Source organism: Geospiza fortis, unplaced genomic scaffold (assembly GCF_000277835.1).
Source record: "Geospiza fortis unplaced genomic scaffold, GeoFor_1.0 scaffold231, whole genome shotgun sequence".
NCBI classification, from domain to species: domain Eukaryota; kingdom Metazoa; phylum Chordata; class Aves; order Passeriformes; family Thraupidae; genus Geospiza; species Geospiza fortis.
The window spans coordinates 1,266,414-1,289,951 of NW_005054351.1; the positions used below are offsets into that span (position 1 = coordinate 1,266,414).

A 23,538-nucleotide genomic window follows, 5' to 3' on the forward strand; every position below is an offset into this window, starting at 1 on the left:
TCCCCGCTCCTTTCCCGCTTTGTTAGCCGGGGAGATGGGGGGTGCCCGCTGGGGAGCCCCGGGGGCCGGGTGGATCTCCCGGGCAGTTCGCCGCCTGCTTGGCGCCCCTGCGGCGTTACCGCTTGCCAGATCTGTGTTAATGGAACACCAGCAGGTTGCGGTGCCCCCCTTCCCATCCCTAAAGTGAATCCCGCCAGGGACTCATTTCACCATCCTCTGGCAGGTGGGTTCCCTAGGAAAATCCCTGGCAATTCCCAGAACCGAGGCTGCCTCCCCCACCGAGCACCCCGGTACCCTCTTTCTGCGGAGTGCCGGCATCCGTGTGCACGTGTACGTGCTCCGTGTCTGTGCTCTTTGTTCTGAGATGTCACCCTGTGCTCCGCGGGAGAGTCAACTTTTGACTGCTGACCAAACAAAAGCAGGGTTCACAGGGAAGGCTAATTTCTAAAATAACAGAAAGTACGAGGAATTGCGACTGTGACGCTGGCAAGCCTGCCAGGCTCTCTAGGGTGCCAGAGCAGCCGAGCTCTCTGGAACTCCTCCAGCTCTAAGGAGAAGAGGGGTGAAACTCCCCCACAGGCACACACTTTCTGTGCTCCTCTGTGACATTGGCCCTACCCTTGAGGGAAAAGAGCATCTCTTTTACGAGCAAGGTTTAAAGATAATGGGGCGCGATGGCAGCGTGGAGAAACGTGGAGCTCCCTGCAGGGGCTGGCTGTGCTTGCGTGTCCCGATCTGCCCCTGCCGATAAGGATGGCGCCTGCTGGGAAGCTCGGTGCCTCCCTTGGGCCAGGTGAACAGTGAGCTTTGCCCTGGCACCTGGCAGAGACGCGTGAGGCGCTGGGGGATGGCACAGACCTTTGTCAAACAGGTGGTGCCTTAGCCCAGCACGGGTGCCTGATGATGCCTTGCTTCTCATGCCCTGGCTGAACTCATGACCCCCCCTTGCCAATCCTCCTTTCTCCGAAAACCTGATCCGGAATGCGTGCTATGCTGTGTGGGGGATTTCTAAAAAAAAAAAATAAAAATCTCTGTGTGGGACCAAGCCGTGTGGCAGGGTGCAGGGACGCTGCTGTCTGGGAACGTGAGCAGTGTCTGTGTGTCCTGCACGTGTCACATGGCCCCTTAGTCTGACTTCTGCTCCCAGGCACCTCTGCCAGGAGCTCCTGGGCTGTGTGCTCTTTAGGGAACCCTCCTGCCAAGGGTTTCCTTGGTAGAAAAAAATGAAATGTTGAAGAGGAAGTGGGCCAGTTTTGCTGCTGCAGAGGTGCTAAGAGGACCGTTATGTCTAATAAAAGTACTGAAAATTTGTAAGTCATAATTGTTCCCTGCAAGCAGTGATGTTTCCAGGGTTGTATAATACCACTGCTTTTATCAGTGAGGAGGGTATGGCTGATGTAAGATGCTACAGCCTCTGCCTGCCGTGCCAGTTCTGTTGATCAAGGATTCTACAGACTCCTTGTGCTTTTCTCCTCCAAAGGAAGGCAGTGCATGGCCCTTTTAAAGTTTTGAATTTTTACTGGTGTGTGGAGCTCCTTGCTGCAATGTCCTGAGTCATCAGTGAAGAGAGTCTACTGAGCAATAGAGGCATAAAATGTAGAACGTACTGAGTGTAATTTATTTAAACAGTTGCATGGCTATGGCTTTTGAAATTCTTGAGTGAAATAGCAAATGTTTTTATATTGACTTTTGAAATGCTGAGTCTTGGAGACAAACTCATATGAAGTGCAAACAATTTCTCTTGCTTACAAGCAAGAAGAAGGAGCCTGTGAAAAGCCAGAACTGCTCCTAGGTCTGCCTGAGGACAAAAAGCTGTTTCATAGGAGGGATTCTCAAGTGTGTCAGATTGCAAGACACGGCAGGACAGAGGCTGTTTGCAAATAGCAGTCTGGCAGTCGGAGTTTAGCTGCTGCTAGGAAGGCTACAAAGGCTTGCAGTCGGACAAATGGCGTTCAGTAGGCTAACTAGACTGCAGTGCTATTTCCTTCCCTTGCCCCCTTCCCTTCTGCATCGTGAGCACCTCCCAGCCCTTCCTTTCTGTGCCTCTGGCGTGTAGCCTGCATGAAGTCTTTCTCTGTGCCCTATTTCTGTCCCTAACCTAGCTTGTTTGCATTCTAGCTCCACAGCGCTGTAAGATCCTGTCTTGGCTCTGGCTCCAGATGAGCTCTGCTCAGAGGGTGGCCAGGGAAACCCTCTGGGTCACTCCATGCCCTGTCCCTGCTGCCCCATCCTTCCAGCACCATGGCTTGTTGCTCCATCTTTTGGTTATGCCATTTCATCCTGGCCTGGACCAGAGGAGGCTGATAGGATGGGAGAAGGGGATGAGGCAGACTTGGAGGTCAGCCGTAGAAAACCAGTGGAGACAAACAAGCTTGAGGGAGAGAGGGAGGGCAAGAAGTGCTCCCAGGAGCACATAATGGCTGATCTGGTGGTGCTGGGTCACGGTGTGGCTCACATGGCAGCGGTGCATGTCTGCTGGTTATGTCACTACGTGCTGCCTTTTTTTTCTTGCCTTAGGGGGTGTGATAGCTTACATCAGCTCTTCGAGCTCGGCATCTAGCCCAGCCTCATGTCACAGCGAGAGCTCAGACAGCGGTTTCCAGTCGTCCTCTTCGCCTGTTCCATCTCCTCCAAACAGCTCCTCCTCGGAAAGCGGATGCAGTGGCCGGAGCAGTGAAGGCTCTGACGGGGCGCCCAAGAGCGATCGGCTGGAGGAGACTATTAAAACAAACCAGTCAAGTGTTGCTGGTTTGACAAAAGGCCATAATGGAGTCACAAGTATGTTTGGTGCCAGTTCCTGAAAACACCATTTTCCCCTTCTGTGTTACAGCCCTGTGTGTTACAGCCAGGTCTCCCTTTGGCTGGTGGTGTAGGTGCATAGCAAAGCCTCCATGTTTGTCTTTTGGCATTATGTGTGTGGTAATGCATAAGGTATTGCCATACAAATGCTCATATGATGGGGGTTCCATTGCTGCTGACCTCAAACAGTCCATAAATACAGTCCAGCTTTACTTCAAATTGTCATTAGTGAAAACTGATCTTGGGAAAATCAAACAGTTGGTTAAGAAGAAGGGATGAAGTAAAGGTGATATAGTCAGAAATTGCCTTCAAGAGTATTTATGGAGCTGTCTTGGAAATCTAGTTTTTCTGTTCTTTCATACTCTGTCCCCTGCCCCTTCACCTTCCCTCCCCCCACCAGCTGTGAGGAACAAAATAAATTGCCCAAGCGTAATTCTTTTATAGCTGTGGGTGGAACAGTTATCTTTTTGATTCCAAGTCATAATTCTGTGGATGTGAAAAACAAAATACTCATAAACTGGAGCTAAAGAATAGCCTTTTAAAATACATATAACAATCTGTCTCTACATATTTACTTCACACTTCTTTTGGTAATCAGAAAAGATCAGTGATGGAGAAGTATATTTGAACAGTTTTGGAAGGGCAGGATTCAAAATAAGTATTGGAATGAGTGATTCAGCAAACAGCTGAAATTTAGTCCTTTGGAGTCTGAATTCTTTTACTGGCAGAACTGTTTTATTGTTTTGGATTCTTATGAAGCTAGAATAACTGTCTAGTAGTTCTACCTCATATAGGATTTTTTTTTTTTGCTTTGTTGTTTGGGGTATTTTTTAAAGTATTCCTACCTTAAGTTCTTAGTAAGAGCCTTTACTTAAAAATTCTTAAGTAACTAGATTTTTGGTATCAGGGCAGAGGTTCCTGGAATGAAACCTGTTGTAAATTGTTCAGATAGATAACTTTTTTAGCTCAGTACTAACTGCGTTAAAAAAAAAAAAAAAGAAAAAGTTGTGGTTTGGCTCTTTTTCTTTTTGAAAACCTTAAAAAAGGTTCTAGTTCCACTTTACAAATGAAACCCAAATGTCATATAAGTTACTCTTCTGGTAGAATATGTTTCTGTGGGAGTATTTCCAGCTGTCTCTGTTGGATTAAGGTAACTTTGTGGTTACTGAAATCACTGGTAAAATTCCCATTGGCTTCAGTGAAACCCATGTTAGACCAGCACTTAGGACTTGCAAAAAATTTTATTGACAAGCTGAAATAAAATAGGTGGGGAAAAACTTAAAAAAACCAAACCATGAGCATTTTTACAGGATTGAGAAGGTATTTTCAAGTTTGTGAGCCATTATGGATATGCACTCAAATGAGTGGTCTCTACGAATGTAGATATGGCTGAGTTATCCTAAATTGTTATCAGATAGGTACAGTGTATAGCCAGTGTTAAATATATTATAAAGTGTCCTTTAGTATTTCTGGTTTTTAAGAAAAAGTGTTTATTCTCTGTTGGGGAAACTGTAACCTTTCATAGGCTTTCTTGTCCTGATGGAAAAAACACATTGAGCCTGAACTTTGGTGGCCTAGTTAACTGAATGGTCCTTTTAAAAGTGCTTAGATGTAAGCAGACTTTCTTTTTCTGCTGCTGAGTGCAGTGCTACTCTGACAGCCCAGTGAATGTGTGCTTTTTCCCTATTTGTTTGAGTGCTTCGTGTTTGTCCTCTTTTCCCCCCACCCTTCCCCTGGTACCTTCTGAACTGTTCAGGGGGTTTGTACATTCATGTTGTCTGTTCTTCTGCTGTATTTTTTATGTGTTGAACTGATGTGACATATTTCAATTTAAGTCCAGGTTTTAAAAGCTGGAAACGTGTTCCTGCAGTTGTCACTGGTTTCTATATCCTTGACTTTTTTGTTTGATTCTAGAATTTAATGGCATGGTTCTTCTTTGCAAAGTCTGTGGAGATGTCGCTTCAGGATTTCATTATGGTGTTCATGCCTGTGAGGGCTGCAAGGTGAGCTATATTTCTGCTCACCTTTCTGCTGGTGAAATGCTCAAGTTCTCACCATAGGGGAAAAAGGGGTGATACTGCCAAAACAAATTTTGGTGTAGTTCTCTGATAAATATGAGAAATTTCAGAAGCTGTAAGGAACAGGCAAACCACTTAGGAATATACAGGATTTTCCAAACTCTGCAGTACTTTCTGTTCCCACCCCTTGTCCCATCCTGCCTGACTTGGAGTGCACAGCAGACAGCAAGAACTGGAAGCAGAGGTGGTAAGGACCATGTCATGCAAGACATGTGCATGTTAATGGCATTAAGAGATAGTGGGTGTGAGTTGTCACCTGGGCTGGGACACAGAACAAAACAGCTTTGGAAAAGCAGTTCTTTACCACAGGGAAAGCCAGAACTAGATATGTATTTTCTTAATCTGTAACATTGCAAACTGCAGAGATGGAAGTCAAAATACATTATTTTGACTCCCATCTTTGCACTTGATGTCATAGTGTTTGAGAGCATGTCTTAGGAACTGTGGTACGATGATAGAGGTAATCAATTGGAGATACTCTGCTCTTAGGTGCTGACTCTGCAGGGAACAGTTTAGCATCTTCTGTAATTAGAAATCATAACTAGTTCACATTACATACAGATTACACACAAAGGGGAAGTAAGTCATGAGGAGTACCAAGTTCTTTAAAATCTCTTGGGGCTGATGGCTCTGAAGCTGCTGATGCGATGCAGTGAGGTTTACCATGCTTGCAGAGACACAAATCTTGGTGGAAGGATTTGACATGTGCTGTAATGATAGTTGTGGGGTTTTTTTGCTTGTTTACAGGGATTTTTCAGAAGAAGCATTCAGCAAAACATCCAGTATAAGAAATGCTTGAAGAATAACAACTGCTCTATAATGAGAATGAATAGGAACAGATGCCAGCAGTGTCGTTTCAAAAAATGCCTGTCTGTTGGGATGTCGAGAGATGGTACGTTCCTGTACTGAGCAGGGATCCTCTGAGAGGGAATCTGCTGCCCACCTCAAAAACAATTGCTGAGGGTCTTAATGGCAGATAATGCAGCCAAGGCATATTGTTAAGGAGAGGTTCCCTGTCTGAGATCATTTAGATCAGCTTGTCTTTTTGCTCCATGAGTGTCCTGGGCTGGTGAGGTGGTAATGCAGGCAGCCGCAGAGCTGACCTCTGCCTGTGGAGCTGATGCAGTGGGATGTGCTGCAGTGGCCTGCTAGGGGGATGGTTGTAACAAGTGTCTCAATTTTGGTTTAATGTTAAGACTTACAGCTGTATCCTACCTGAATCTGAACAAGACTCATATTTTTCTTTTTTTTTTGTCTTTGTTTTTTTTTCTATTTTCTTTTGTTACTATTGCTTTTTCAATGAAAGGGAATTCTGCCCAACCTGATAGCTTTAGAGTAGTCACCATAGAGCCTAAAGAGTTAGCTTTGGGTGCATAGGATGAGCATGTATCTGCTCCTTTTTTTTCTTTCTTTCTTTTCTTAGAGGGAGAGGAAAGGCAAGGAGGAAATGTTGATATTGATCTGTGTCTCTGACCACCTTGCTTGCTGTCCACTCCTTGAGCCATTTTAGTAAATAATGCTGAAAGTGTATTCATTTGTCTGCTACAACTTACTGCCACAACCAGAACTCTTCCTTCTGTTTCACTTTTAAATTTTCTCTGGGTGTTTATTTCACAAGAACTAGGAATCTCGGGCTGCTAATAATTTAGTGGGTGGAGTGCTAGAACTTATTTTAAATAATTGTTCTGAGTTCTTGTCGTGCATAGGAGTTATTTCATCCCCTAGGCGCTTGTTTGCGCACAAGGTTGCACCTGCTTTAATGAAAGAGCCTTAGTTACATTAATGATGGACTACTGCATAATTACATCAGTCGAAACTGGTTATGAGCCCTTGTGCAGCTGTGGTTGGACAGGGTTGTAGAGGCAGTTGTAGATTCCCTAGGACAGGGTCAAAAGTGCTGCAGCCACAATGATGCCCATCCCCTTGCCAGCAGAAAGTGTCCTTGTCAAGGCAAAGTTACCAAGAAAATTTGCCAAGGTAAGCTTAATTCAGCATTGATTCTCTTGTTTTGGTAAGTTACGTAATTGGTCCGTGAGGACCTGTCTTGTAGGACTTCTATGCAAAGATGATATGAACTGTGTTTACATTCAGCTAATTATCAGCTCATGAAGGTGTGCTGATTTAATAAAGACACTTCTTCAGTTAACACAACTGTGTGTATAATGCATAGCCAGGTTTGAGGCAAAAGGGGAAAAGGCATTACAGACTGTGTTCCTTAGAGCTGCCTTCTCCCTAAACAATGGCATACATTTGTATTCATGCCAGTCCTGTGCCCCAAAAGCTCTTGGACTTCACTGGTAATACCCAAGCTGTAGTATTGGTGAGAGCAGTTAAAATCTTGCCTTAAAAGTCAGGTTTTTTTGTTGGGGTGTGTTATATTGTGTGGGCATGCTAACACTTTCAGGACTGACTTTTTTATTTTTTTCTTCCCCCCCCCACCATTTCTCCACCTCGGTAGCTGTTCGATTTGGCCGTATTCCCAAACGTGAAAAACAGAGGATGTTGATTGAAATGCAGAGTGCCATGAAAACCATGATGAACAGTCAGTTCAGTGGTCACTTGCCCAACGAAGCATTGGCAGAACATCAAGACCAAGCACCTCAAGAAGATCTTTCCTCCAAGCCCAAACAAGAGCGAGAAACCATCAAAAGCCCTTCTCCCCCTCCTAGTGCTGACATGGCTAAGGAGGAGGTGATTGGCATGGTCACCAGGGCCCACAAAGACACTTTCATGTACAACCAAGAACAGTCCCAAAACCCAGCAGAGATGATGCAGCCCCAGAGTGGGGAGAGGGTGTCAAAGAGCACCGAGCAGTACATCCTGAGCAGCGAGCACTGTGTTGGTGGCCTCGGTGGCCCTCAGTACCCTGACAGGGAGCAGCACCTTGGTGGACAGTACAAAGGGAGAAGCACAATGCATTATCCAAGTGGGCACCCTATGTGCTTCACAAACAGCCACTGCATGAACTTCACCAGTGGTTATGCTCAGCGAATGTGTGAGAGGATCCCAGAAGATGGCTTTTCTCAAAACAAGAACGCCACTTACTCTTGCAGCACTGGAGGAAGAATGCATCTGGTATATTGATATCAATTGTTTGATTTGACTTAGTTGTTGGTGGGTGTGATCCAGCTGTGCCTCAGTAGTCAGTGAAGCTGCATGCAGTTGGCACAACTGCTGAAATTTTAAAGGGAGACACAAGTTTGATAGTGCAAATTGTGATGAAGGACAAAAATGGCTCAAGGTGTGAAGGATTGGAAATCGTACAACTAATGGGGTTTCTTGGCTTGGTTTTAGCTAACTGAAAGTAAAATAACATCAAAGAGTATTGGCTGAAAAAAAGTCATGGGGCTTTTTATGTGACTTGGCTTTAAAATGATAGTAGGAGTTTATCAATTCCCTTTTTCACTCAGTCCTTTTGAAGACTTTACTTTCAAATAATCTGTACAGTCAGAGGTACTGTGTTTTCTTCAAGGGTATTAAGAGCAAATTTCTGTGGTCAAACCCCAGGGCTAGGCTTTTAAGCCAGTCTATAGGCCTTACTATGGGCTCTAAAATCTCTGTTTCAGGGTAGGCTGCTTTTATTGGTGATTTTTGGATTTGTTTTGTTTTAATGAGGCCCACAGGCTGCACATCCTTTTCACTGTAGAACGTGTTCAGATCTAAACAGTGGCAGGAGGAAGATGCTCAGTTAAACCATTAGAGAGAAGTTCAGGGTCTTCTCTGTAGTACTTATGCAAGTGAGGCTCTGGACACACTTCTGGGTACCTTCGATGACTTTGCTAGAGCATTTTCTCACTGAATTCCTAACAAGGATGCTTCCTGGTTTTTTGCATATGGGTGTTGGTTTGGTTTGGTTGGTTTTTTTTTTTTTTGCCTTTGCTTAACAGGTCTCTCTCATTTGCCTTGCACCTGCTGTTTCTCTGCCATTCAGGCAACCAGTCTGTAAGCCCCTTAAAATAGATTGTCCTTCTCTTTATCACTGGAGCCTGGGATGAGAGAACATAACATCCTCGTTCTCATCCTGCACTCCTGGTGTGAAGCGCGAGCCCCTGACCTTTCTGAGGTACTTGAGCTGCCAGTGTTTTTCTGCCTCCTACTTTGTGAAGCTCCTTCACATGTTCTTGAAGACCCCCAAAGGTCTCCACAGTAAAGGTGTTTATTTTGATGCTGAACTTCCATGGGGGCTTTTTTGGTTTTTTGGGTTTTTCTTTAAAAAAAAAAAAAGATCTTTTTGTCTACTGCATATATAGACCGTGCCATCCCTAGCAGGGTCTGACCTTAATTGCAGACTCCAGGCATTGCAACATGGCAAATAATAATTCCCAGCCTTTTCTTCCTTGCAGGGAAAGTATGTGGTGTCACTACAACAGCATTCTTGGCACTCCTGAGAAGCAGAGGTTAAACCTGTCAGTATGGGCGGGCAGGGAGTGGTGCTGCCTTGCAGAGACTCAACCAGTCAGTTTGACCTGTGCACGGCAGCTGCAGGCAGGAGTTAATCAGTGATGAAGAGACAAAACCATATCCAGCAGAGCACTGCAGCTCCCCCTCCCCACCCCACATCCCTGATATGAATGAGGGTTTTGCCCAAGAACTCAATGAGTTCAGAATCTGAACAAAATGAGTCATCAGCAATAAGGGCAAGTAATTAGGCTCTGAACCTGTATGGAGACAAATGTTCAGGGGTTTGGTCGTTTTTACTCAATATCCCTGTAACCAGAAAAGCAGAACAGATCATTCCTGAAGAGGTTCCTCTGAAGAGAACTGTACAAGCTGACAGCTGCTTCCATAGGAAGCCTGTCAGAGTTCAGGGAGAGCCTGAATGGCACTCTTAGGCATATGATTTAGGTGGTTCTGCAAGGAGCATGGAGTTGGACTCAATCCTTATGGGTCTCCTCTGATTTGAAATATTCTGGTTCTTGGGCTGAGGTCTATCAAGAGATCACAGACACAATGCACTGGGTGTGGAAGTGGTAGTTTCCCCTTGGGACTGAGTGCCTGTGGGTAAGGGTATGCTGTTGTAGAATGAGAAATTAAGATGATTTTTGTGTCCATTACAGAGCAGGGTACTGAACCAGAGATTCCTTATTTTTGGAAAGTGCTGTATTTATAACAGTACCTATGTGTGAACCATTGCAATATCACAGGCAGAGCAGTGGTTGGCATCTGCTGTCCTGGTTGTGTGCTTAGACCTTTTCTTTTGCCAAAATATAGTCTTGTAATCTTAGGACCTCCCACACAAAGAATTGCTAGGCAGTTACCATATTCAAGATGCCCTGAAAAAACAGCACAGCTCTGAGGAATTGCTAATTTATTTCACTGTTTTCTCTTTGTTTTGCTGACATTATGTAGGATTACATACACCATTTAGTATACTTGTGAGGAATACTTAAAAGGAATTTTTGTCCTTGATGGTGACAGGTGAAATGAATATTAAAAGGTTTAAGCTTCATTAAAAGATGTAAATTTTAGAAGCTAGAACTGAAAATATCGCAGAGCTTCTGGTAGGCTCTTGCAGAGGGAATTTATTGGCAGTCAGCCCTGACTGATATGTCTGATCTCAGTGTAATGGATTCAGACTTTCCTACAAAAAATTGCTGTATGTTTGTATAAAAGAAAGAGCATTTTGTCATCTTGTGACTGAGAAATACTGGAATACCAGTTCCTTGGTGTTCTCCTTCAGTGATACAAGTAAGAGCAAACTTGCAGAAGAGGGTTATCCTTGTAATGAGGGTGTAAACCTGTGACTCAGGAAACCAAGGCTTGCTTTCTTGCTCTGGTGGCTCTGGTGTTGACATGTTTGTTGCCTTGACTGAAGCACTTCAGTTGCCTGCAGAACAAGAAAGATAGGAGAATGAATGTCGTAGTGACTGTGAGATTGCAACTGATTGATTGTGAAATTGCAATTTACTGTGAAATTACAGGGATAATACAAGTAAAGAGAAATTCAGATGTCAGAGCAGATCAGTTGAGATCAGGGAAGAATAGCATAACCTTGATTGTGTCAGGTCTTTTGCAGTACACAATGTTGTAGCTTCCAGAGTTAATGAATTTATAAACAGATTGCTAAAAATCCCATGGATTTTTTTTGTTTGTTTTAAAGCAAGGGGAAGTAATCCAGTTTCTTCGAGAATTGATTGAGGAATGCTGATCTCTTTTTTTCTCTGTGTCATTATTGCAAACTTTTGTTGAATAATAAACAAGTTTCTCTCAAGTATTTGTCAGTATTTGGAATGATACCTTTAAAAGTTGTTTTCTGTCTGTGTTTTGCAAATATCAGGTCTGCCCAATGAGTAAGACTCCCCATGTGGACCCAAGCAAGTCTGGCCATGAAATCTGGGAAGAGTTTTCCATGAGTTTTACTCCTGCAGTAAAGGAAGTGGTGGAGTTTGCCAAGCGCATCCCAGGTTTCCGAGACCTCTCTCAGCATGACCAGGTTAATCTTCTGAAGGCTGGGACCTTTGAGGTGAGACCACTGTGTGTGTATTGCAAACCTGACAAGCTGTGCATCAGTCCGACCCTGTACAAACAGAACCAAATAGAACTGGGGTGCATCAGGTGAAACCACCTTGTTCATGGATGCTCTGAGCCTTCTCTGAGGTGATGGTGTCCGAGGGATCTGTTTGGTCAGACTTTTGTGAGCTGTCCTTCCTCCACTGAGCTCAAAACTGCTCAGCCCTTCTACCTTTCCCTCCTCCCTAGGCATTAATAAATGCATAATTATGGGTTTCTAGCTACCTTTGCTTACTCTGGGGAGCTGTACTGCATCTGGAAGGGTGGATAGGTTAGAAAGCTGTCTACTGACTTACAGGTTTTGTCAAGGAATGTGTTTACTGCTCTGCATGTCCTTCCTTGTGCCACTCTGCTTCCTGCAAAAGCTAGAGTATCCAATCCTGACCAGTCACCACTTATGTGGCACCTTGGGAGTGTCTGAAGCACCCATGTCCAATGCAGTAACAGTGGGTGTACTGCTACAGCTCTGTAGATGCTGTGTGCCAGCTGCAGCCTGACTTACTCTAGACTAATCCCACTAGGTCCTCGTGGTTAATTGCATCCACTTGTGGTCATGACGTATATGTGAATTAGTGGTATTAATTTGGAAATGATACCACAGAGCTTGGTGCTGTTTTATAATTAGTGACCTTCACTAGATGACCTTTACATCATGTTTTAGTTGCCCTTCCAGACCCTTGTGTCTACTGGAGACCGTACACATTTCATAAATATTCAAACGTGAAATTTGAGTAGAGAAGACACATTTCATAAATATTCAAATGTGAAATTTGAATAGAGAGGGTCAGAGGAGCCGAAGTCCCAAGTATTTGATGTTACTGTGCTTTCCTGGGGAGTGTAGCACTGGTGATGCCTTTGCTTTTGTTTACATGATTTACTCTTTCAAAGAGAGTAAATCATGTAAACAAGATGAGAGATGCTGGATTTTATATTTACTTGGAATGAAGTAATTTCTTGTGTGATGTGTTGGGTCTTCTGTCTGCATTTATGCAGCCCAGTTCTAAAATGGATAATTGTTGGGTTGGAAGGTACAAGTTATACAGGAAGACTTGTTGCCTGGAGTCTTCTTGTTTCCTTCATTTTGCTGTCATGTATTGTTTTCTGTTATTCTTGACCTTTTAGTATTCATCTACAACTCCTGTAGTGAAAGAGATGTATTTTTACTTCTTCACTACTGTCACCTTTCATAAAAATGTTGGTTCCTTCCTCTACAAAGGAGGAGGAGGGTGAAAAATTTGGCTTGAACTGTCCCTATAATATAAAGCCAAACCTTCGCGTTTTGCAAGTAAAACATTTTGTCTTGGCCTTGCTTCACCTGAAGCTTTTCTCAGGCCTCTCACTCCTATGCTTTTTTTGCTGGTTACAAGCACTGCTGATAAGGAGGTTTCTGTATCCAGGGGAATTAGTAATAATGTATGGCTGCATGCTTGTCACTATTCACTTATTTATAAGAAACATTAATGATTCCTGTTAGTGAGCTACAACTTGCAGTTAAAGGCCTATGTGGCATCTTAGCAACAGGAAAAAAAAATAAGGTAGGGCTGCAGAACAGTGGAAAAAAATCCACAACAGGATTAACGAAACCATTGCGATAGAGGCAGAAACATCTTGAAAGCCTGGTGCATCCAAGGTCATTTCTGTCTTCTGGGTAACTGAACCAGGATATTCCAATGTCTGCATGTTAATAGAAGAACCTGAGTGAAAGTGCTGCCTCCAGGTCTGGTGTGGCTGGCTTGGCACTGTGCTTCTTAGCAGTTCGTATTCGAGGAGTGCCTGTTCCTGTGAGGGTAGGAGGACCCATGGAGACAATGCTGGTGCAGAAGCTGCACAGCTATATTTATATTTGCACACATGCAGGCTGTAAAGGTCTCTCAGAACTGGGAGTACTGGGGAGCTCAGTGTATCGTGGTGGCATTTGCATGGCTTCTTTTGAGAGCCAGCTCAGAAACAGCACTGAGCCTAAAATAAGGAACTCGACTGGTTTTGAGTGGGCCCTCCTCCACCTCCCCTCCAAATGTAGTTGATGGCAGAGCTAACGAGGCCCTTGGATCCCTTTGAGTAGTGACTCGGATTTGACTACAGCTGCTAGGGACATGATCAAGCAACCTCCCAGAGTGGAGGTTTTTATGTGCCTGTGTTGCTGTGGTCAGGAGATAGGATTGATCAGGTGTGTCCTCAGCATGTACAAATGTGAGCCTAGTTTGAAGTGAAATGGGATGAATCAATCCTGTGCTATGCCATAGTCCAAACTGTTCTTTGTTTAGAATGGTGGCACTGAAATAGGTGAGGTCTTTGCCTTAGAATAAGTCAGCACAACTTTATGGGCTTCGGTTTTCAATATCAACACTAATCCTGATTGCTCCTGTTATTTTAAGATGTTTCTAAAGCCCAGTTCTATAGGGAGAATACCGTTTTGAACTGAGAGGTTGCTGAATACCTGGTGGGTCTGTGCTAATGCACAAGTTCAGCTTTGTCTGCCTGCCCTTTGCCTGTTTTTGTTGTATTCTGATGGCTTCTGCATCTGGGTTTCTGCACTCTGTAGTTAATGTCATCAAAGGACAGATAGCTTAGCTGACAGAAGTGAATAGTACGTAGTGCTCCTGTGTCCATCGAGGTTGCTGCATGTTGTTTGGCTCGTTAAATTTAGGAGCAGGTCGTGTAATGTGCATGAACAGTGTTTGAGTTCTCAAACATTTTTGTTTGTTCTGAACACTCCTTTCTTTAAGCTTGTCAAAGGTACTAGTCTTTGAAAACCTGGTTCTCCTCTCACCTGTAGTAAACATTTGAATTAATGCAGTTAATAGGATAAATGAGAAGAGACAACTGTCACACCAAGAGATTATGGTGAGTCTGAAGTTTTAACCAAGGCTAGATAGTTCATTTTCTTCAAATAAGAAAGTTGTTCCATGGAACTTAAACTTGAAAATGTAAATAAGGTTGTTGAACATGAGCAAATGAAACTTTGCAAGCCATTCCAGAGGGAAACATTCACAGTACAACTGAGAAACCACAAGAGAAATTTCAGCCCAAAGGGGTGAGTTTAGCACACCTCAACTGCTCCAGCCCAGGTGCTTGTACCAAAGGGGTATTCCCAGTTGCTGCCGACCAGGTGCCATCTCAGGCTGTGCTTCCCCAGCCTCTTAAAAGCTCTGCATGTGGCTCCTTTCTAGCAGAGCTCGTTAACATTCCTGTGGGTACAGTGATGTGGCATGGTACTTTTCCAAAGAATGCCTAGGGGGCCCGGTCATCAGGTGGTGTAAATCAGCATTGTTTCCATAGAGCTGTTCCACTTTATGCCAAGTGAGAATCTGGTTCAGTACCTTCATTTTGCTCCTCATGAGTGTGGCCAAGAAGACATTTCTTCTAATGCTCTGTGTGCCTTTGGCTGTTGTGTGGCTTAAGCAAATTGTCCTGCTGGCATATTTATGAATGACATGGTCTGTGTGGCTCAGGCTGTCTGAGGCTTAAATTTTAATTTTCCTGCCTTTCATATGCTGTAGCCCCTCCCCTGCATCCACTCCCTAATTTTGTCACTTGTTTATTTCTCCCAGATTACGGGCCAGAGTTTGCACTGTGTTTTGCAGCTCAATAGCATGCTGACAGTTTCTGTATAGAATGCTTTTAGAATGGTTAATGAGACACTTTGAATGATATTAAAAGGTTTTAATTTTTTCTTTGGCTTTTCTGCAAATGCACCTGCATTTATCTGGTTTCGTTGTTCTTTTTTTTTTTTCCCTTTTCTTTCTCCAGGTTTTAATGGTACGATTTGCATCTTTGTTTGATGCAAAGGAACGTACTGTCACCTTCCTGAGTGGCAAGAAGTACAGTGTGGATGACTTGCATTCAATGGGAGCTGGTGATCTGCTCAACTCAATGTTTGAATTTAGTGAGAAACTAAATGCCCTGCAACTTAGTGATGAGGAGATGAGTTTGTTTACAGCGGTTGTCCTGGTATCTGCTGGTAAGGAGAGAAAGTTACCTTGCACCTTTGCCAAAAGTGGAATGTGACTCTCTAGTAAAAGTTTTCTGTAAAATGTATACCCTGTTATTTCATGTATAAGTGCAGTTGAGTAGGTTTTAAGGTACTAGCAGCCTGTAATGTACTTTTTAAGATACCTAGTCTTTCTAATATTGCCTTTAAAAAAAAGGTGACAATGGCCTTATGTTTTCTGCTGCTTTCTATGTAATGCAAAAACGAATAGCTGCTCCATGACCATTAAGATGCTATTTGTCTGGCTCCTCTGAGTTTCACAGGACAGCATCACTGAAATTACTCCTGACTTGCACAGCATAAGTCTTTGGATAAGGTGGTATTTTTGCTTCCAAGTGCTGTCATTTAAGTCTATTGCGTATTTTACTTAAGTCTAAATCCACCAGTTTGATCTCTGCCTATGTCAGCAAGAAAGCCCCATCATCTGCATCGTGACTTCTCTCTGCTAAAGGATTGCCAATCCACTGACATCTTCACCAGCCTCCTATCTTGTTTCAGTCCCTGGATAGACAGAACACCCTGGCCCAGATTCAAAGAAGGATTAAGCCCCTACTTCTGTAGTATTATCTCAAGCCTCAAATTAGGCCCATTAGCTCTGCATATAATGCCTGGAATGCAAGATGCAGAATCCCTGCTTGCTGGGTAAGAAGCTCTCCTAGGGGTAGGTAGCAGGAATTCTCACAGTGCCCACTTAGACAGCGAGGCAGCAGCTGGGGAGCGCTGAACTCCTTGAACAAGGGCAGCCCTTTCACATGAGCAATTTAGACCCGTGTGTTACCAAGGAGGGTCGCCCAGGCATGGTGCTGTAGGCATGTGAGGCCTTTGTAACAATGTAGGACAGTTCAGTCTGTTAGCTTTGCCCATGGCTGAGCTGAAATGTCACAGCACAGGACAGGGCAGCTGTAGCTTCTTCAGGTTGTAAGCCATGATAATGAGCAGAGGGTGGCACAGAATTAGCAAGCTTCAGGAGCCAGAACAAATGGCAGTGCGAAGGAAGCATGGCACTATGATCTGAATGAAGCATGGGATCTTAATGAAAATGTTCAGGTAGCAGAGAGAAACCTGAGGTCTTAGTTGCCTTTCCAGACTCTGGAAATTCTTGACAAGAGCTGCAGGCAGCCTTTAAAATAAGGACTGACAACCAGGTCTCCTTTCTTCTTGTGCACTCTAACTAGGCTTAGAGCCATTCTTCTTGCTTGCTCAGCTCCTGGGTCCTAGAATATCTCAATCTCTGTGCCACCTGTTTTCAGTCTAAGTGGCTGTATCTGTTCTGTTAAATGTGCTTCCAGCACAGTGCCATCTCCCCAGCCTTTAATGCACTGTGCTGATTGCCAGCTCCCAGCAGGGGTTAGCTTAGGGATGGCATGTAACATGTGCAGCATGTAGTGTCAGCCGTGCAGCAGGACAAAGAGAAGGTGTTTGGTAGTCAGGCTTCTTGCAGTTCCTGAGGATTTTTCAGATCATATTTTGGATATTATTGCTGTCTTTTTTAGCTGCCTCATGATCTGATCTGCAGTCTGATCATAGTCTTCCTGGACATCTTCATAAAATTTTTTAGGGTTTTATAAAGTACAGCTTTATTAGCCAATATTGGGGCTGTATTCCAGACACAAGGCTAACCCTGATGATCACTGTGAGTTCAAAAATTTTCAGAGCAACTTTGCTCTGTTACATGAGACTGGATTGAAATGCTGCAGTTGTTACTTTGCACAAGTGAGTAAATGAGCAGGCTTCGTGCTCAGGCAGGTAGTGAAGAGCAGAAGTGGCCTCTGCAGAGTTCCTGGGGAAGATGCTTACAGTGAGAGGGATTCCTGGGAGGAGAAGTTGCCTGTAGAACTGAAGGATTGTGGGCATGTGTTGATTAAACAGATCTTGAAAGACAGATCCCTGCATCCCACTCTTTGAGGAGTAGTATAACCAAAAAAGTAATTTCCTATAAGGGGAGGTGGCACTTCGTTGGAGATAAAGAGTTGAAGAACAGGATCAGAGAGAATGACAAAGGGAAAAATGCCATGAATGTAAGAAGGACTGAAGGTGGGAGAAAAAGGCCATTATGACTTCTTCATCTCAGAATGAAGGTTATTCAAGAGAAGACTGAAAGGGAGCTAGGAGTCAAGATTTACATCAGTTCCAAAAGCAGAAGGGAGTGTGACTGTTGAATGCTTAGGTGATCCACAATATAAAGTACCATGCTGCGCTAATTAAAGATCTTTCTAAAGATTTTTAGTAGATTAAAAGGAAGAAAAAAACAAAACCCACCAATAGAAAAAGAAGTTAGGTCTCTAAATACTGCTAGTTGGGAGAATGCTTATGAGAAACATCTCCACTTAACACTGGATGAATAACCACTCTTAGGAGTAGTATTTAGAATGTACAGCAGAAGCAGGGGTAGTAGCAAGGACTGTTTGTACATTCTCTCCTTCCGTGTCATATGGCAAAGAAAGAAAAAGCAGGCTTACACTTGGGTGGTGCTGAAGAATTATCTTGGTACCGTTCCAGAATTAAAAGAATGCTTCACCTCTGGCTTCAGTTGGCTGGATGTGTTGAAGATGGAGGAGAGGTAGCAAGGTGGATCATGGCCACTGGAGGAGGAAAAAGCAGGGTGGAAGCAAAGCTGAAGGAATGTGGTTTGTGCAGGTCTAGAGAGCAGATAATCCCTTAACTAAGGGTCTTGCTTTGTGGTAGAAGAATATGAAGTACACACCCTCTATTATTCTCCCTTACTGGCATAATACTAGCAAAATCATCTGATGGCCACTGGGAGCAACTGGAAATAGACTGAGAGGGGGTAGAAAGACTTGGACTAATTGAAGTGAGGAGGCTACAGGAACTCACCCGAGGCAGCCTGGAAAGGCTGGGCTGCATTCTTCCATCTTTGGAGGCAGGGCAGTACTATTGTCACTGTACAGAGCTCTTGTGGAACTCTGTTGGGCATGTTCTGTGCAAATGTCACTGTACCTGCTCAGAATGGAGCAAAACTTTTGCAAAGCAGGGGACAAGCAGGAGAGATCATTTAATAAATAAAGGCAGAGATGTCTCTTCACTCACGTTCTCTTGGACAGCAGCTGTCAAACCTATTGGACAGTCTTCACAGATAAGTGGAATGTGTGCTAACAAAAATTGTTTAATGATAGTCAGAGCTCCTAATTGTAGAAGATTCTGGAACATTCTTCCTAAAGGAACAAAACACATGTAATTGCTTCAAAATGCATCCTTAATTGGATTATGTAATAATTTTTCCTATAGCAGTAAGGAACTGCACTGAGTAGTCCAGGAGGACTTCCTAGCCTGTTCACCTGAGCAATCTGATGGGATTGACTCTGACAGCATAAGGAAGGGATTCCCACTCTGTAGGATCTGACTCAGTGTTACTCCAGAAAGCTGTTGTCATTCCACGTCCCAGTTCTGCAAAGTGCTTAAGTACATGTACACATCAAAGCACATTTCTGCTTGTGCCAGTCACTCGGCTGTGTGTGTGCCCTGCTGAATTTACATAGTGTTTAAGAAAAGAAGCTACAGCTTGGAAAAAAACCAGCTACTGTGCATGATTATGTGGTGAGATGTTTTACTTAAAAATTCATCCTTTCTAGCCGCTTACTGAGGATCCACCTAATGATACCAGGTGTGTTCAGCTTAAATACAGCTCTCTTGAAAGCAGTGCTTCAGGTGTGGTGGGAGTGCAGTATGTGAGAACATAATATTTGTCTTGATGTTGACATTCTTCCTCAGCTGGAAATTTTTGGGTGCAGCATGTTTCATTTTTTAAGTGCTTCAGAACACGCTCAGAAATAGTGCCCAGTCCTATGAATGGTTGTACTCCCTTTGCCCCTGAGAATCACGTTGTGCAGATAACAGCTGTGGCTTGTCCAGAGTGAGATTTCCTCCTCAAACCTTCAGTTTAAGTTTAGGGTTCTATATCTAGCCTTAAGAAACATTTGAAATTTTACTTTCATGCACCCTGTCTTTCTCTTGGGTTGAAAGTTGTGATTCAGCAACATATTTAAACATTTGCTTCAGTCTGTCATCCTCTGGAAACATGGGTTAGGGATCACAGAAATAGTGATTGAATGCTGCCATGTTGGCATGAACTTAGTACTTTGAAAAGTTAATGCTAAATAACCTTTGAAAGACTTTCGGTGTGTGATTTAAAACTTCTGGCATGAGTAAGTATCTGATTTTTCTTGTGCTTGTTAATTTAGCTAGGGATTCTTGCCCTGGTTTTATGTTGCAGGCTGCATCTGTTCAGTCAATTTTTTTCCCCCCCTACCCTCCTGTTTTTTAATTTCTCTCTCTCCCTCTCACCCCGCCCTTTTGTTTAGATCGCTCCGGAATAGAAAATGTCAATTCTGTGGAGGCACTTCAGGAAACACTAATCCGTGCATTAAGGACCTTAATTATGAAAAATCACCCCAACGAAGCCTCTATTTTCACAAAACTTCTTTTGAAATTACCTGACTTGCGTTCCTTAAACAACATGCACTCTGAAGAACTGCTGGCCTTTAAAGTTCACCCATAGGCCTTTAGGTCTCATTTGTACTTGGACTTGCCTCGTGTTAAACTGTTTTGTGCTAAAGTATGTATTTATACAGTTGTACCACTTGTTGGAGAGAGTTCACAGACTGTGAACAGTTGATAGCTGTCCCATAACCATGCAATAAAGCTTTGGCAGGTGCTTTCAGCTGGCGGCGGCGCAGCCTTGGGAATCCTGCACGGCATCCAGGCCTAGCTGTGCCCACTCCTGCAGGAGAGGCTGCGGTAAGCCCAAGTGAATATGGACTCTTCTTTCATCTAGGAAAAAGAACCACCACTGCCCTTTCACGTAAACTGAATGCAGAGTAGCTGTGTATATGCTTATGGAGCATGGAACGGGGTGGGAACAATCCTGTGCTAATAGGAAAATGGAAGAGCTGATTTAATTGGTCTTTCACTTATCTAATAGATGTATGTCTGTGTCTCTTGATAACTCACTCATGGTTTCACTGTTATTCCATTAAACCTGATGGAATGGTTTCAGCCTGCACCAACTCTTCACTGAGCGTGTGTTCATGCCATGTGTATATAATATAAATAGTTAAGTAGTGAGTGTTTATGGCTATATAAAGTACAGAGTTGTGTGTATATATGTGTATGTATATAAATAGTTCTATACATAAAGTATACATATAATTTCTTCACAATATTTTAAACTGTGAAGGAATTTAAACTTAAAACAGAAGGTGATCTATGGAAAGAACCAAATAGATGCACTTTGCATATTGCTGAACTAATTAAATGAGCATTTTTTAGAAAACATCGAATTTGAATTAATATGCTGTGTTTGTTAATTTAAAAAAAAAAAAAAAAACAACAACCAAGAGTGGCACTAAAGAGGCAGAGTCAGATTCAGCTTCCAAAAGGGTTTTGTAGAGAATCTCAAGCAGAGATGGTTGGTTGTGGCACTAATGAGATGGATAGTCCATTGCCACTGAGGTTCTTGTGTTTTGATAAAGGTTAAATAAGCACCAGATGCTCTTCAAAAACTTCAGCACAGCCAGAAAGAAACTGTCAGATTAATAGCAACGTCTGTCAGAAAAAGAAAAACTGGGAAAAATGTATCCATGGTTGCATTCGGGTGTATGTGTGTTCTGTGACTGTTTATTTCTTGCAATACATCATTTTGCTGCTTCATTGCTAAATGAGAATTGAAAACAGAAATGTGAGATTCCCCACGTCTTTTCTCCATTTGGGCTTTGTGGTTCCCATGCCTGCTCTTCTGGAGCTCTCCATTGGTGTGTGTGCATGTCAGCGTGTGTGATGTGCAGAGAAGGTGCATTAGATGGTCTGGATTGTTTTTTTTTTCCTTAAAAAAACACCACAAAAACCAACCAAATAAATGGGACTTTTTTTTTGTTGTTTATGCCAGTAGCAAATTACAGGGCAGATCCACAAGGCATAAGTTTCTGCTGCTTTTCCATCTAGGAAAGCAGCTCTCTATGGGGTTTTTTCCATTTGTAGCAGGAGCTGGCACCAGAAAAGAGAGACTAAAAGAAGTCAAAGCAGTTGTGTTAATTAGTTACGTTTATGTTTTGCTAATGTGGGAAGAAGATGCTCCATCACCCTTGTTCAGTTAACTTGCCTTAGAGGTAGCCCTCAGGGTCTGTAGCGTTTGGCTGCTCTTGGAGGGCGGCTGCTCCTGGTACTCAGGGCCACGATGGAGGGAGCCTCCAGCCTGCAGAGCTCCTGCCTGCACCACCGTGGGTTGAGAGGAGCCCTCCTGCCTGTGGTGGAGCTGCAGCAGAAGCAGACCCGTGCCTGCTGCTCAGCATCAGGATCTGGGATGGGAAGAGGGAGGGCTCACACCCTGCCATGCTCCCCTGGCCCTTGGGCTGGGGGTTCCACCTCAGACAGGAGGAAGGAGCTGAGGGCAGGTGGGGAGAAGTGAGCTGTAGCCTTGGCTGAGGAGCAGGAGAGCCCACCCTTTCCCCAGGCAGGGCTGTCGTGCTTCAAGCTGCTTTAACCTCTGGGTAATGGCCCTTTCATTCATACAGTTTTGCTACCCAAATGTTCTATCAGGGCATATTGTCCTAATTTCTGTTAACAGTCTGCATCCTGCCAGTATTATTTGTTTGAGAGCTTCACTGAATTACGCATTGAATCATTCAGACTTTAGAGAAGACACAGTCACACGGTTTTTGTTGTTTATTTGCTGAAATGACTTCTTTGTAGACCCCATTTCAAACATGGAAAGTACAGTTAGCCCTTGGTTGTTTCGGGAGGGAAGAAGGCTTCTTACAGAGATTGCCACCCTACAACTGTGTTTTGTTGTTTTTTGTTTTATTATTTTTTTCTTCTTAAAACTGTATTATTAAGCCTTTAGGAATGTATAACCAGGACTGAGTAATTACTGCTTATTAAATTTTTTTAGTTAGATTGACCATGTATGCCTATAGATAGATATTCTAACTTGTGCAATTTCATTTGAAATAATCTTCCTGTACATAATGGAAAAACTCACATAACAGAAAAGAAAAAAAGCCCCAAACAGATTGACTGAACAAAAAGCTGATTAAAGTATGGTTCAAAAATGACCCATGTATTACAAGCCCTAGCTGGACTCAGAAGAAAATCTAAACTCATTGTGTTAGCTGTGTATTGTGAGCTCTTCTTTTACTGTGTCACTGGTTATACACTTGTTAAATGCTGAGATAATAGACTTCATGCCAGGCATTTGAGTACTGTAGATTGGGTCATTGCTGAAAGATTAATGTACTGTATGACTTAAATAAAATTTTTATTCTTGATTTTATTCTTGATTTTGTTCTTGTTTTAAAAGATTAAATATGGGCATTATGTCAGCAAGCTAAACTTGTGTGTCTGTATTCTTTGTATTCCTCTGTATGAAATCTGGGGGGGAGGACAGCACACTGGGATGAGCAAAGCAGAAGAGATTCTCTTCTGGATGAGAACATCAGCTGCTCTAAGGTCACGGGGCTGTGCTGGGGCACAGCAGCAGGGAGAGAGAGCCAGCACCTCCCTCTGTCTGTGCTACTGCTCTGCCTTCCCAGGTGTTTGGATGGGGTTTCCTGGTGCCCTCCATTTGCTACAGTTACAGAGTTTTTTTCGGTGCATCATTAAAATTGTTATTTTAAACACTGCATTAATGCGGAGAATATAACTTTGTAACTGAGAAAAGGATAAGACACTGAAGAATAAAGCTGAAAAAAAATACTGTTTGGTTAAGTCTTGGGGTTATAAGAAAGGTGTACAAAAAACAGAATAGGAGGGGCAAAGATCTGTTATTTTTCCACACTATTTACTTTATAGAGTGTGCACTCTTCTAGGAGATAAGAGAAGCTTCTCCAGAAGATGTTGTATCTACTGCTATTTTTATAAAAAAAAAAGTTGAACAAAATTATTACTGGTGCCTTTTTTCTTTTTGTGACACGTTTTCTCTGGTGCCATGTTTGCACATGGCTTTTCTTGTTGCCGTGAAGTCTGAGCCCCTGTGAGTAGTGTGACAGGGCTCAGAGGTCCCATAGCCTGGGAGGTCCTTGGGAAGAGCTCTTCCTGAATTGCTGTGGATGGGCCCCAAGTAATGCTTCCCTGTTTGGCTGCAAGAGCCTTACCACAGCGAATGGTGGGGGCAGGAAGGACATCTCCCAGCAAAAACGTGATTCAGTT

The 23,538-nt window shown here is 43.3% G+C and overlaps 1 protein-coding gene across 1 annotated transcript; it reads left to right on the forward strand.

Moving 5' to 3' along the window:
* Nucleotides 1–1,866: 1,866 nt before the first annotated feature.
* Nucleotides 1,867–22,722, forward strand: NR1D2 (nuclear receptor subfamily 1 group D member 2). Its single transcript, XM_005423375.3, is given in 8 exon segments — nt 1,867–2,500; nt 2,502–2,778; nt 4,714–4,802; nt 5,625–5,769; nt 7,336–7,952; nt 11,155–11,340; nt 15,138–15,348; nt 19,698–22,722. Coding segments are annotated over 8 exon segments (2,016 nt in total). The 5' UTR covers nt 1,867–2,206; the 3' UTR covers nt 19,895–22,722.
* The last annotated feature ends 816 nt before the right edge of the window (nt 22,723–23,538 follow it).